The 16205-nt window shown below is 39.5% G+C and overlaps 1 protein-coding gene across 1 annotated transcript in view; it reads left to right on the top strand.

Annotated features, from left to right (window-relative positions):
• The window catches only part of LOC122815986 (sulfotransferase 2B1-like), a 539545-nt gene that overhangs the window by 255153 nt on the left and 268187 nt on the right, over nt 1-16205 (top strand). The window contains exon 3 of the mRNA XM_044088868.1: nt 15986-16194. Coding sequence (XP_043944803.1) covers nt 15986-16194 — 209 coding nt within the window. The remainder of the gene's footprint in view (nt 1-15985; nt 16195-16205) is intronic.

Below are 16205 nucleotides of genomic sequence, written 5' to 3'. Positions count from 1 at the left end.
TTTGCCAATATCCGAAAGCCCAGGGGTGACAGGTGCAAGCTGTCCCTAGCAAAGCATCGTGGCTTGTCGAGCATATCATCCCAAGCTGACAGGCATTGGATCCCCTTTGAATGACACCAGTACTTAAGCCAATTGTTGAAATTGATCATCTTGTCTTCATATTGTGGCATCATTCTTGGTGAGGGTAAGATGCTACTCAAGGTCAGGGTCATACCGGCCTGGGCTACATGCTCACAGAGTGCCAACAAGGATGTTACAATGTTTACAAGAATTCTTATAATACATAAATGTCAAAGAATAATACGTGCAAAAAAGTCAAAATAAACCAATTTGAGCAATAATAATGGGTTTGATTCTGATCATTTGGAAACAACTCAGCCATTACTATAGCTCAAAGACTAAAAAAAAAAAACTCTTGAGCACATTCCTTACCCATAATGCTTAGGGAGATTACCTCAGATTGAGTTTGCTGATAGGTGAATGAAAATGTAAAATAAATGAAAGAGACCATATCTGAAGTAGAATTATATTCCAAAAGGAAAACTCTAAGGTGAATGTCTGTTCTCCCAGGAAATCAGGCAGGGAAGTTGATGACAGATGAAGATGGGCAACTCAGATGAAACATTATGGTAAGACATAACTTCTTTATCTGAAGTTGTTAACCTTCATTCTGTCATTATCTGTGGGACAGAGTCCCCAGCTAATTAGAGCCCTTGGTGGACGCAAGGAAGGATATTTCTGAGCACAATCGAACCAAATGATGCTCTTCAGGTCTAATTTGTAATGAGTAGTAAAGGTATGGAAGATTTTAATTATTTTATTTATTTTATTGTCATTTGTTACCAGGAAAGTCCAGTTGGCTAAAAGAGCCCATTTTTAGTGGAGGCCTGGGGAGAAAAGCTCCAATACAGATTAGCAACAACAAGGATGTTACAATGTTTACAAGAATTCTTATAATACATAAATGTCAAAGAATAATACATGCAAAAAAGTCAAAATAAACCAATTTGAGCAATAATAAAAGCATCAGGAACTAAGCAAGGTCGACAAATTAGAAGCTTTAATTTCTAAGTCAAACTATGAGTGTGGAAGAAGTATAACAAAAGCAGAAAAAATACAGGTAGACAGAAGCTTCATATGGTTATAGTGGGTCTATATTGCAACACTGAACGCTAAAAACAGCGAACAATGTTACATCAACACATTTTCAGTGAAAGCTGAAAATGTTGAATCCACAGAACAGCAATTTCTTTCCTAGGGAAAGACATCGCTGTTCCAACCCCCGCAAAAAAAAAACATTACACACTTCCAAACACATACACACATACACAGTCCTAATTATACCCCCCAAAAAAACAGTAAACAACTAAATACACATATGCACATAACCCAACCATACATTTAACGAAAAAAAAAACAGTAAACATTTTAAACCATATGCACTTACCTTAACTTGCACCCTAACCCTAAGGTCAGTAACTCTCAGCTCTAAACACATACACACTTACCTTAACCCTAATTCTACCCCCCAAAACAAAAGTAAACAACTGAAAACACATACACACGTAACTCAACCATACATCTGACACAAAATATAAAACAGTAAACACTTTCATACATATGCACTTACCTTAACCTGCACCCTAACCCTAAGGTCAGTAACTGTTGCACAATCACGCTCGGGAGCTGTAACGGACAAGGGACCACACTGCACTTCAGTACATGGCAAAACAACGAAGCGGACAAGCAACTTCTTTCCCAGGGAAAGAATTCGCTGAACAGCCGCTTCGCTGCTTTGCCTGTTCACTCTACATGTGTCGACGAAAATGCATTCGACATAATGCATTTTCGTTGTACTCATAGGAATCCGGTTATAGTTAGTAGGTGGTATGCCTAAAGTGTAGTACAAGAGATCTAGTGTTGATTGCAGAAATGTCAGTGCTAATTCTAGTGAAGGGGATAATTCTAGTGGAGGATTATGCAGATATGATGGTTATATAGTTAAGAAAGAGCAATACTGGGTCTGGAGAAAGGGAGTTAAGTGATGGCATCAGTCTGGGTGGAGCAGTTGCAGATCCAATTAGAGATCAGGTACTTGTGTAGGGCAGTTCTGAAGTTAATGGGGTGTTGTTCAAAATGGACATGGGAGGGGAGATTGTTCCAGGATCTAGTAATGTTCCAGCTGTATATGAGTTTGCCTGCAGATAGATTAGGCTTGTGAATTCATAGTAGTTTTTGATTTTCTGATTGTAGTGGCCTAGATGGGGAGTCAGGGGAAAATAAGGAGCTGAGTGCAGGGCAGTCTTGTGGTTTGTAAATAAGTTTGTGAGAGGTAGTAAGCTGAAGCAGTAGTAGGTAATGTGGGAATTCGAGCCATTGGAGATTTCAGTGATGGAAGTTAGAGGCAAATTTGGCAATCCTGTTGTAGCAGGACTCTAATTTTTGTTTCAAGGAGGACTGCAGGCTGATTAATAAGGGTTCATCTTAGGTTAAGGATGGAAGTAAATAAGAGAGGGCTAAGGCTTGTTTTGTTGATGAGAAGAGAAATGTATTATGTCTATTGGGGTTGGGAGGGTGGCTTAATGGTTAAGGTGTTTGCCTTACAAGCACAACGTGCAGGGTTTCAGTCTCACAAGAGATAATTGGCTAAGCTTAAAATGGTTTGCAAGGGCAGTTAGCTTAGTACTAATCTATGAACCTATAAAGTAAACCAATTTTTTTATGGTTTTTGATATGTTGAACTGGATATGTAAATCAAATTTTAGATTGTCATCTATTATGACTCCTAACAGCTTGGTACTAACTATAATTTCTATTTTTATTGAGTTCAGTGAGAGAATGTTGAAGTCTTGCCTATTAATTGCAGTGTTCTTTTTAGGAGTAAACAACATAAGTTAATTTATTTTGGCATTTAAGGAGAGAGGATTTTTGTGAAGCCAGGATTCAATAGCAGAGAAGGCTGTTTGTGTGATTTGTTGTAGAATATTGGGGTTAGGTGCCCAAGTTGCAGCTGCACAGATGTCAGCCATGGAAGTTCTCAATTAGAAGACAGCAGAAGTAGCTACCGCTCTAGTTGAATGTGCTTTTGGTGGTTTATATAACAAAATAACCCTCGTCCTATACACAAAAGAAATACAGTCTGAAATTGACTTAGCTAGGGTTACTTTGTTTACAGGTTGTCCCAATTTAATATGTGAAAAGGAAACAAACAGCTGATCTGACTTTCTGATGTCCTTGGTCCTGTCAAAGTAGAATCTTAGTTGTCTGTGAACATGACCTTAGGTAGAAAGCATGGGTTGATTCTGAGAGAAACTCTTTCCTTGTGAAAAATCAATTATGGCAGTACAGATGAAAGTGCATGAATGTTTGAAATTCTTCTAGTCAAGGTAATGGCTACTAAAAAGATAGTTTTCCAGGATAGAAACTGTAGCCAAGGTAATGGCTACTAAAAAGATAGTTTTCCAAGATAGAAACTGTAGATCACATCTAGAGGCCAGCTCAAAAGAGGGTTGTGTCAGAGCTTATAGCATCAAGGTAAGGTCCCAAGGAGGAGAAGGATTCTTGTAAGGAAACTTTAAGAGGAGAGCATGTTTTAAAAATGCTTTACAACATCTATGTGAAACAACAGATGATCCATGGAAACCATTGTGAAAATTAGATATGGCTGCCAGTTGGACTTTAATCGTAGAAGTGGAAGCACCATCACTGAAAACAGAAGCTAGGAAGTGAAGAATTTTGTGGATTGGTGGTGAAAAGGGATCAAGGTGATGTAGGGAGGCCCAGTGAATAAATAGTTTCCATTTCCTTGCATAAAGTTTGTGAGTAGATGGCTTATAAGACAACAAAGGTATGCGTCTAACTGAGGAAGAGTGCATATCATGCCCAGCCACTAATGGAATTGGAGATACCCAGCTGTCAGCTTGAGAGTTGTAATGTCTGGGTGACTGCCCATCGGGTGTGACAGGAGGTCCAGATTTGGATCCAGATTCCAAGGTCTTTGTACCAGATAAGGTCATATGAAGGGAAACCAAATTTGCCAAGGCCAAAAAGGGGCAATGAAGATAACTTTGGTCTTCAACTTGGCTGCTTTCTGTAGACATTTGGGAATTAGTGGGGTCAGAGGAAAGGCGTAAAGGACATCAGGGGGCCAGATGTGAAGAAGAGCATCCCTGAATAATTATCCCTCTGGGGTAACAAGGGCAAAGTAGCTTCTGCATTTGTTGTTCGGAGGAGAGGAAAAAAGGTCACAGCAAGGTTGGCCCCATGCATGGAAAATCCTTTCTGACACTTTTGGGTTAAGAGATCATGAGGTAGGAGGATGTACCTGCTCAATTTGTCTGCTATCTCATTAGACTTCCCCAGAATATGCATCGTGATCAGGAAGCAGTTGGATGAGATCACCTACTGTCATACTCTGAGGCTTCTCAGCATAAGGGGTAAGATCTGGTTCCACCCTGTTTGTCGATGTACCAGACCACTGACATGTTGTATGTCTGAATTGCAAGTGTTCCTAGAGGGAGATTGTTCTGAAATCTCGCAACTCTAATAGCACCGCTTTTATGTCTAGACGTTTATGTGCAGATTAGCCTGTGATGGGGACCAAGTTCCTTGGACTGTCTTTCCCTGGCAATGCCCCCAACCCAAGCTGGGAAGTGTCCATGGTCACTGTGGCCTTTGGTTGAGGGGGAAAAATGCACTCCCCTTGTAGGAATTGATTTGAATGACTCCACCATAGGAGATCTCTTTTGCATATGTTGGTGATTAATACTGGCACTGAAAAGGGTTGCTGAAGGATGGACCACTGTACCGCAAGTGTAAAATTCTGATGTGAAATCTGGCTCGGGGAACAAGAGTTATGGCGACCACCATTTATTCTAATGCTTGAAGTATTATTCATGCTGGAACTCTGTTTCTTTGTAATAGTGTATGGACTTGAGTCTGGATAGTTTCCAATTGAGATGGAGGGAGTGAGGCAGTGGAGGTTCTTGTGTTTAACAATGCTCCTATAAAGGTTACATTTTGTGTTGGTTCTAGTGAGGATTTGTCGAAGTTGATTGTGATGCCCAGATGGTCACATAATTGTAGAACTTTTGTTTTGTTGTTAGTAGTAGTTGCTTGGTAGTAGCAGAAATGAGCCAGTCGTCTAAGTGCAGAAACACCCAGAATCCTTCAGTCTTATGTAAGCTTCTACTACTGCCATGCATTTGGTGAGCACCCTGGGGGGCTGTGGTGAGACCAAAGGGTAGAACTCTGTCTCCCAGCCGGAAGTGAAGGAATCATCTGGAATGTCTGTCCACCTTTATGTGGTAGTACGCAAACTGAAGATCTATAGAGATGAAATGGAAGAAACAACTGAACGTTGACCATCCAGAATTTGGTTTTACAAACAGATTTGTTCAGATTGCTGAGATCCTAAACTGGTCTCCAGTCTCCTGTCTTTTTTTGGTACTAAAAAGACTCTCAAGTAAACTCCGGATCCTATTTGATCTAGTGGGGCTTCTTGGATTACTCGTTTTCTAGCAGCTTTTGAATTTGAATAGCTGCCTGTTCCCTCTGACTGGGTGGAATATCAGGGAATCTGTTTGAGCTGGGAGGAGAAAGGGAAAAGAGAATTATATAGCCTCTGAAAATTATTCTCTGCACCCAAGTATCAGAGGTGATTTCTTGCCAGGCTTATAGATGCAGGCATAAGCAACCCATGATTGCCTCCAGAGGTGGACAATTGGGCCTCCATTCAGGAGCGCTGGAAGGGTTTCCCAAAGAACGAATCTCAGAAACCCTGATGTTGCAGGCCAACACTGCCACAAGGGCAGCATCTTCCATTATTGTTCCCCCCTCTGTCTCTGGGGGAACCTTCACCAGGCATAGTCTGGGAAGACCCCTGGAACTTCCTGAACCACATTTTGCCAGTTCCTTGTTGGTTCCTCGAGAAGGTCCTCTGAGGAGGGGAAAAACATACTCCTATGGTAGAAAGGGGTTTCCCTTCTGTTTCACACCTGGTAAAGTGTCTCTAACAGTGGGGCCAAAAAAGGAAGAGCCATTAAAAGGAGCATTGACAAATGAAGACTTTAAATGCTTCGCAAACTCGCACAAGCGCATCCAGGTGTGCCTTCTTATGGAAATGCCTGAACCCACTGCTCTTGTCATTCCTTCAGCAATGTGAGATATTAGCCTCATGGACAAATTCAAAATGGATGTCAGGGTAGCCAACTGGGAAGTGACTGAATCCTGTATCTCTTCAGAAATAGCTCCTGAGAGAGAGCATCTGACAGCTCCTTTATCAGATCTCTCTGCAGTCACATAAAATATGCCAGATAGTTCAAAGACCATACAGCAAAGGTGGATGAAGCATAAACCTGCTTCCTGAATCTATCCATTGTCTGTGACTCCTTTTTGGGGAGATAGATAGAGGAACTTTCTTCCACTAGTTCCTTTTTAGTAGCTGCCACTACCACCATGGCATCTACAGGAGCTCTCTTAGTCCAAAAAAGGCTTATCCTTTGGAGCTGTGATAATTTTGTCTGGTTTATTTTGGATTGCTTCATCAATCTGATGAGAGATCAATTCAGTGATCTCATCAGCAGGTGGAGATACCCAGGAAGTAGATGGGCAGGTACCGAAAACCTGCAGGTATACAGATTCCTCAGTCGAAGGGTTGAGGGACTTCCAACCACCTCTTTGCTTAAGTATTTCTAGGATACCTCCAAAGGAGACATCATCAGGAGGTGATCTGTGCTACGCATCACCCTCATGGAAATATGTGTTTTCTGTGATGGACTCTTCTGGATAGTCCAGGTGTTTCCTCTTACATGATTTCTTCCTAGAGACCTCCTCAGTTGAAACATCTGGGGAGGTTTCAGAAGAAGGGCTACCCCTGCTGGGAAGCCTGAGGTTGCAGCACCTGTTGACCCTGTGGAGGGGCTGGATGATGCTCCAGATCTGAAACAGCCAGGGATGGGGTCTCCAAGGAGGAAGGATCTGGCTTGATACTGGAAGTAGCCATTACTCTCTTCATGGCCTCAACGGCTGACCTATCAGAAGAGAAGAGGTGCTCCAGGGCCAAAAAAAAAAAGACCTCAGCACCGAAGTTCCCCCATGTCCCAAAGAACTCCCTTTTGCAACCAAGGTTTGACCCAAGCTCATCTGTGTCAGTTCACCAAGACCCCAGGGCTGCTTCGATAAACTGGGAATAGACCCCAATGACTCAGAACTGACTGCCAAACTGCAACCCCAACAGGAATCCGGTTCCAAAACAACTGAAATGCTCAGGGCAATCATCCATTCTGAAGCAAAGGAGACATTCAGAACTGAAACGGTCGGTTCCAGAAAGCTTGGAACTGAGCATCCTAAAGTACCTGTGCAGGTTACAGGTGGAGGATTGGAAGGGAAAGTGGAATGTGTTGGTGCCTGTCCTAAAGGGGCAGGAACCAACGGAGTGCCTGACCTGCCTTGGGTCCAAAGTATCTTCACCAACCTCTCCACATCGACTTAAGTGAGACTCCTGGAAAAATGGATAGAGACCACTGAGAGGGAATTTGGTCTAACTAAGAATGCAGACAGTGGCCTGTCAGCAAAGGTGTCTACTGAAAGTGAATGGGAGAGAGAGCTAGAACAAGAAACAAAAAATTCTGCCTAAAAAGGCTGAAATTTATGAGAAAAATGGTATAGGTGAAAAAACAAGGTTTCAAACAAGTTTAGAAGGGAAAGGAAGAAATTTTAAGTAAAATATTTGACTTAACTGTATGGCTTGAGAGAGAGAGTTAGAGAAACCAAATCTGAAGCTGAAAGCAGTAAAGAAGATCTGAGGTAATCTCCCTAAGCATTATGGGTAAAGGATGTGCTAGAAAGTTATTTGGAGTCCACGAGCTGTAGTAACAACCGAGTCAGTTCCGAAGGATCGGAACCGAACCCACGGGTGATGACAGAATGAAGACTGACAACTTCAGATCTATCGCTTCTCTACCTTTCTAACATGACTCCTCTTGGACTGTCTGCCATTTTATTCCTCATTCATCTAGAAATACAATTTTTCTTTCCTTTTTTCCTTCCATCCATTCACTGCTCAGGAAAAAGCAGACTTGTGTGGAAAAATATGTGCATGAAATTATTCCAAATTCCAGTTATTTTACTTGTATAATAATTGCTACACCAGCATCATGTGAAATACAGCTTCATGAACTTGGAGAAGACCAGTTTCAATACTTTATTTTCCAAGATTGTTGTTATTCATAATCTCCCACTCTATAAATAGCTCATACTAGTTCAGTAAGAAGGTGGTTCTCCATCATTAGATTGCTATCTCTGATATCTGTGCTTCTGTTGTACGATAAGATTAGCCACAAATTAAGATAGCGCTACTTGTATGGTTGTGGTCTATCAAGAAATTTCTGTACTACTCTGTATAATTCTTTGTTATTATTTAATTTTACTGCATGGTGACTTCATCCCAGGGCTTCACTAAAATATGATTTTATATCTGGTAATTCCTGAACAACTAATATAAGAAGGCAGATAAACAAAAGAACAAATGAATGATTAACTAAGTAATCAACTAAATAATACAAAATATTGTCAATATATGTAGCATCATTAGACTTGGCAAACAGGACATAAAGCATCACAAAATTTCTAGTTAAATAATTTTAAAAAGCCATCAATACAGATCCAACGGCAATAGTATACAGTACTTCAAACTCCAAGCAGTGTGTTTTGACCAAAGTCAGAAAAACATATTCTGCAAACTATGTAATTATACAGGGTATTTCTACTCATTTCTTGGAGATCAGTGTACCATGCATTAACTCACTGGTTTGACCATTTATTGAGTACAATACTGCATTCTGCAGCCTTCTGATAAGCTACATGAACAAAAACTAGAAGATTCAACACTGATGGTATAAGAACATAAAAGGGCTGTACAACTAGAACTAATGTGAAAAGGCTTCAAGAATTGTCATTATATTCTGTTTCTTAAATGTTAGTCAGACATGACAGCCTGGAGTATAAAGCAACATCTGCTCAGTTTTACTTGAAAGTCTATGACTGTAATACCAATGCAGGAACAAATACCAGATCAGGGAATTAATAAATGTCAGCATGAGAAAATGTGATGGATGAATTAAGAAACACATTCCACAGTTATGGAAAAGGCTGCCCTCACAATTAGAACATCATTCATTAGCTTCCTTAAAATAACCATGATAAACATGTGGTAAGTAAAATATATCAACATGCAGAAATTAAGCTTCTTGAAACACAGGAGGAGCTTGGCAAATGAACCTATGAACCTATGCTATTGTTAAGTCAGATCCTATTGTGGCAGAAAACTGTACTTAATGAAACACCACAAAGGATTTGTCCAGTAGCATATAATCTTGCACAAACCTACTAGCAAAGTGATCATTGACAGTTCTTTTATTTTAATTTTATATACTTTACTGTATTTCAAGCATTGTATTATGAATCCAACAAAAATGCAGCAAATTGCTTTTATGAGAACTGAACCAGTGCACCACTAGAAGTAAACTGGCTTTTATAAGGACTGAACCAGTACTCCACCAGAATTAAATTCCTTCTAAAATATTATTAGTACAATACTACACTTCCTGACTCCTACCCGAAGCCAGCCTACTCCACTAAACCCTATGTTATGTATAGCCAAGAGCACTTCGGTTTAACTTAATGTAGAGAGGAGCAGGCTGTAAGAAGCATTAACAATTGAACATCACATACTTCCGGGTATTAATCAAAAAGCACCTGAGAACCGTCAAATCCACAAGCTGGTTTTAGAAGGTGAAAAGAAACCAGAGATCAAGTCGTCAACATCTACTATGTTGGTTGTTAAAGTCAGAAATGGCACCGACTTCTCCATTAGATGCACTGTTGTGTCCAATATTCCTGTCAGAACCTCTAGAACCAACATCATTTGTTGTTGAAAATGCTATAGTATTTGTGGCTTCCTTAGCCCCACTGTTTAAAGCAGGACTTCCACTGTCACTGCTGTTGTAGATCTTAACAGAAGGGTCTTCTACCCTATCTTGTAATAAATATGCATGTTTGGCCTGATAAGCCAAAATGTCTCTTTTTAGTTTATGTTGTTTCCTAGTCACAATGGAAGCCCGGTGCCTGTCAGCGTTCGCTTCTACACCGTTGTATAAAAGATTATAATCTTTAAAACATCCAAAGCATTTGATTTTTTCATCTAGTGTTTTAATATTTTCCCTAATAGTCTCCCTACACATATGAAAAAAGGAATAGTGAAGGGCCAAATAATTTGTTTGAGTAGGCTCACCACTGATGATGATGTATTTCAAAGTGAAGTAGGATTTTTAAGGTCACTATTCATGTATAGAGGTTACGCATTAGACTGGATTCAAAAAATAGAGAAAGAGGTCATTTCTTTAAGGAAGGGGGTTGCTAAACCGATTCTTCTTTCTAGTCAGATAGGTTTAAGTTCTGGTTCCAAAGTTTTAGAGAATACCAGTAGTTACCACCTAGCGTTCCCTTTACCGATTGTTGACGAAATTTGGTTCATCAGGGACATCATCGTTAACAATTGGAAAATGATATTAGGAAATAAAGATTTGGTTGGTACTTTAGGGATGAAACCCACTTTCACTTACAAAAGAGTTAAAAATTTAAAATCTATGCTGGAGATAGATCATTATAGGTATCAGGACATGACAAGAGCAGCCAGTATTAAGAGGGTACTTATGCATGCAATAACTGTAGGCAGTGTAGATTTATCAGTAACAGTACTAGTGTATTCATAAAATCTCTTAATTACACCATTTGGTCTAAGAGTTATTACAATTGTAATTCCGATTATGTTGTTTACATCGCCAATTGTGTTTCATGTGAACATTATTACATAGGAAAAACTAAAAGGCTTCTAAAAAGAAGAATCTATGAGCACAATTTGGCTATAAAAAACAAAGATCAGTTTAATTCTTAGGCCAAACATTCTTTAACATGTAGAGATTTTAAGAAATTTCAATTTTCAGTTTTGGAAAAAATCAACACTAGTGAATTTGGAGGAGATTTAAACAATGTCTTAGAATGAAAGGAGACATTGTGGCAACTTTTGTTGGGGGCTGATAGGTTGCCTGGCCTCAATGATTATATTAATTTAAAATGTTTTTTGAAATATAGATAGGTGTTTGAGACCATATGCATGTGATCCATGTGTGTTTTGTGTGAGTTGTACGTGTGCACACATACATGTTCATATCACTCTGATTCCCTTCAGAGACATGATATGATTTACATTATTCATATATATACATTTTTTTTGTTTTATACATATATTACATTTTATATATATTATATTATACACATTTAGGTGTGTGTACTTGTGTGTATATACCATCATTATTTTTATATTGTCATATATTTTTTATGATATTTACATATACATATATTTTTTTACATGTGTATTTTATATTTTCATAGTGACTGTTTAGTTCTATGTTTGTGTGTGTGTGTGTGTGTGTGTGTGTGTGTGTGTGTGTGTGTGTGTGTGTGTGTGTGTGTGTGTGTGTGTGTGTGTGTGTGCGCATGTGTGTGGGGGGGTACATGTCTATATGTCCATATATGTGTGTGTGTGTGTGTGTGTGTGTGTGTGTGTGTGTGTGTGTGTGTGTGTGTGTGTGTGTGTGTGTGTGTGTGTGCGGGTGTGTGCATGCATGTGATTGTTGTGTCTACGTGGGAGAGGTCTTTGGATATGCATTTCATATGTTCAAGTTGATTATTATGCTATTCACACAGCATGAATTTACATTGCATTTTTATGACTGTATTTTTGCATTTATACATATGTATGTGTATATATGTGTATACACATTCATTTGTGTATATATATATATATATATATATATATATATATATATTTGTTATCATTATGATAATACTTCATTTTTGTAGAAAATCACATTTGTTATTTTTTCAGTTTGATGGTCATGATGTCATTTCCTGTTTAGTAAGTTATTTAAGGAACTGGAAATCACTTGAAAATGTTTCTGAGGAAGTTCACGTATTAAACAGTGGATGAAAGCACTAAATTTTTGGCTTCTGGTTTACTTGGTTTTTTTTTGCCAGCAGTTCTACAGTTTTGGTTTTGCTGGAGATGGGAAGGAGGGTTTTGTAGGGTTTTGAATAAGGGCTAGGAAATTTTCCAGCTTTTGAAGGTTAAGTAGTGAGGTGTCTCTGTGACACAGAACTATATCATCTGTGCAGAGAAGAATGGAGAGATGACATAAGTCAAGTAGAAGATTATAAAGGTGGAAAACAGTAGAGGGACAAGCATGGAACCTATCGGGACTCCTTTTTGAAGTCTGACTGATTGGTAATTCAAGGTATGAATCAAATTACAATCCAATTGTTTCTTTGAAGGAAGTTCTGGCATATCTGGGTAAAATATTAAAGAGCAAAGACATCACATTTTCAACAAATGTCCATGTAGTCAAATCTATGTTTTTTCCACAATACCATATGACTCTGAAAGTTTGACTATAAGTAAGGTTGTATACCAGAAAGTGGATGCTTTTGAATTATACTATTGAAGAAAACTTTAGAGAACTCCAGGGAGTGTAGGAAGATCAAATCAATCAAATAAATTCAGACTGTTCATTGGAAAGTCTGATACTAAAACTAAATCACAAACACCTTAGCCATATAATGCGAATGCATGATTCACTGGAGAAGACACACTGGGAAAGATAGAAGGCAAAGGAAGAAGAAAGGTGCAGCAGAGGCTAAGATGGACATATAGCATTACTGAAGTAAAGAATAGGAATTATGAATTGGGAAGAAAATAATAAATCTGTTGTTGACAAACAGACCTGATGGGATATCATGGCGAAGACTCAGACTCATCTAAATGATTTAACAACAGCAATACCATAATGGCAATGAAATGTGACTACGACAAAGAGTCTAGTAATGAATTTAGAAAGTCTTAATCAAGCAGACAACTGAAAAGTGGAAACAGGATTCAGTGAAAATAAATGCAAGCTACTACACTTGGGCCATAAAAACCTTTACTTGAAGTATTTGCTAGGCAGTGAACCTTTGTTTTACCTATTTATTGCTGGGTAAGTCCACTGGACAAATAATCTTTTTTCAGGGACAGCCCAGGACCTGTCTGGTTAAGTGACTTGTTAAGAGTCACACAGTAGGCAAGTGAAGGTGGAGGTAGTCAAAAACTGCACCCTGAGCACAAAGCAATTTCAGGACAATTTACTGATGAGAACAGAAAAGGAAAAGGATCTTGGAATAATTTGCCATTTTCTAGATACCTGCTGCTCCACAAATAAAAGCTGTTGCATTATCATAGTAAAAAAAAAAAAAAAGAGAGAGAGAAAACAAGCAATGAAGCCCATAGAGGGCCAGGTAGAAAGCCAGTGTGGTAGTAATTGATACAGAACTGTGATTTTATGTTTATACTATGGTTGAGATTGCTGTATCTCTGTTCTACAATCCTCAGAAGTACAGTAATTTCTTAGTATAAAAAGTTGGTAGGAGTGTAAGACGTACAACACCCCCCCACACACAAATAACACACATACATAGACACACACACACACACACACACACAGACACACATACACACATATATTGGGTGATGCAAGGGGAATCAGTAGCCCACACTCTCCAAAGCCAAGAAAACAGCATCCATGGGACCTAACAACATCGCAGGTTGCGTTCTACATGAACTACAGAATGAACTGGCACCCCACCTAAGCACCATGTTCAATCATAGCCTCACCTCAGGCTTTGTGCCCACTGAATGGCGAACAGTGACGGTTATCCCACTCCACAAAGGGGGAGCCACCACGGACCCCGGGAACTACTGCCTCATTAGCCTAATGAGCCTGGTCTGCAAGGCCATGGAGTATATCATCATGGAACTTACAAACAAAGACATTGGAAATCTCCAAACTCTGGAACCCACCCAGTTCGGGTTTGTAAAAGGCAGATCATGTCTCCTAAACCTGATACATTTCTTTGAAGCAGTCACCAAAGCCGTAGATGAGGGTAAGCTGGTTCACATAGCCTATCTAGATCTCGCCAAGGCTTTTGACACCATCCCTCACTCTGGAATTATAGATAAACTCACTAAATTAGGTATAAATACCTGTGTCACAAGATGGGTTGCTGACTGGCTCTCTGACAGAACCCACACTGTGAAAGTAGCAGACTCCAAATCCAACTTCAGACCAGTGACAATTGGAGTACCACAGGGTTCAGTCCTGGGTCCTCTCCTGTTTGGTATCTACTTTTCTGAAGTACAGGCTAACACAGAAGGTATTTGACTAATGAAGTTTGCAGATGACTGCAAATTATGAGCCATAATCGAAACTCCTAATGATGTGGATATCCTACAAAAGGGCCTCACTGAGACAGATGCCTGGTGTCAAAGCCATGGCCTCAAGCTTAATGCCAAAAAGTGCATTGTCATCCCCTTTGGTAAAAATTCTGTACCCATGAGCTAACACATAGGTGGTAGTCTACTTAACACCGAAAGTGTGATAAGCGATCTTGGGACACAGGTGGACAGTAGTCTCTCCTTTGATAATCACATCACCACAGTGGTCAGGAAATCCTTCTACATGGCACACCTCATCACAAAAGGTTTCTCATCCAGGAAAAAAGAGATCATTGTTCCCCTCTACTCATCACTCATTAGACCCATTATAGAGTACAACGCCCCTTTTGGTATGTACCTCACAAGACATCTACAACAACTGGAAATGCTGCAGAAATACCTCACAAAGAGGATTACTGGCCTCAAACAGATGCCCTACGCAGACCATCTCAAAAAACTCCAGCTTTACTCCATTGCATATCACTTACTCAGAGGTGATCTCTGTCTAACATCCATGCTATGTCAAACCCAGAGCTGTTGGACATGCTCCACTTAAAGAAATCCCAATCCCTCTGATCTAGACGCTCTAGGGACCTAAACCTTGTCACCACAATAAACAGAACATGCTGGAGGGATAGATTCCTGTCTCAGAGACTTTCCATACTCTGGAACAAACTACCTATCTATATCAAACAAAGCTCCTCATTAGCACTCTTCAAGAAAAATCTTGATGATTGGATGAGAAATAGGAAATTCACCCCAGAGATCACCTCTTTGGCTCTGCTCGACAGGGGCACAGGAAAATAATTTTCTTGGGTGGCAAAAGCCAGGGTACCTTTTTGGCTAGGCTTATATAGGTCCTAGGGCCAACAGCCTAGTATCTATCTATGAACCTATGAATCTCAAAAAATGATTTTGAAAGTGATACAGCAAATTTTGAGTTTCTGTGAAAAGAGTACCATTTTGGGATTGCGCATTGAAATGTCACTTCATACTGCACTGGATATCTGGCCTAGAGCCCCAGGCTTGTTAACTGTCATTTGAGGGTCAAAAGAGATGCCAAGATATTTCTACTCAGGATGAATGGCTAATAAATATGATCAGAAGTTCTAGATGTGAAAAGTCATGCCTGTTATAGAAGTGTGACATCTTAATGAAAAAGTATATATTTGGGGAGGTCACAGAATATATAGCAGGATAAAGTGGTACATGTGAGGCAGTTCAGAAATACATATGGTTGGCAAAGGTGTATTGTAGTGACAGGAATCAGATGATACAAGATCTGTGAAAATGTTCTTCATAAACCACTTTTCTAACAGGAGCTACCACACTCTATCAATTGCATTTTACAGTACATGGTAATGTTAGCATTACTGTCTCCAGATTCTTCTTTCATACCCCGAAATGCCTCTACTGTGCACAGAAATAACTATGCAGAAAGGAATATCAAAAGCTGTACTTCAGTATCAAACCCCAGTCTCTGGAACTCTGTGCATGTAAAGATTTGTAGATTATTATCCCTGCCATTCAAAATTCATTTCAAACTTCATTAGACTGCCACTATTTGAATGATACAAGAAATATTTTGTTCTGCATGAAGTTATGTCTCTTCTTTTACAGGGACCAACTGGATGATAGAAATCTTAAGTCTGATTTTGAAAAATGGAGACCCAACATGGTGCCAGACAGTGCTAATCTATGACAGATCCCCATGGTATGAAGTGTGTATTACAAAAGAGATCTTAGAAAACAACTGCTCACAGCGACTCATCACCTCTCACCTTCCAATCCATCTTTTTGCTAAGTCCTTCTACAACTCCAAAGCAAAGGTAAGAGTAGT

This window comes from Protopterus annectens, chromosome 1.part1 (assembly GCF_019279795.1).
Source record: "Protopterus annectens isolate FY-2018-M chromosome 1.part1, PAN1.0, whole genome shotgun sequence".
In the NCBI taxonomy this organism is placed as follows: domain Eukaryota; kingdom Metazoa; phylum Chordata; order Ceratodontiformes; family Protopteridae; genus Protopterus; species Protopterus annectens.
Note: the sequence above shows the minus strand (reverse complement) of the source record. Positions and strands in the feature narration are given on the sequence as shown.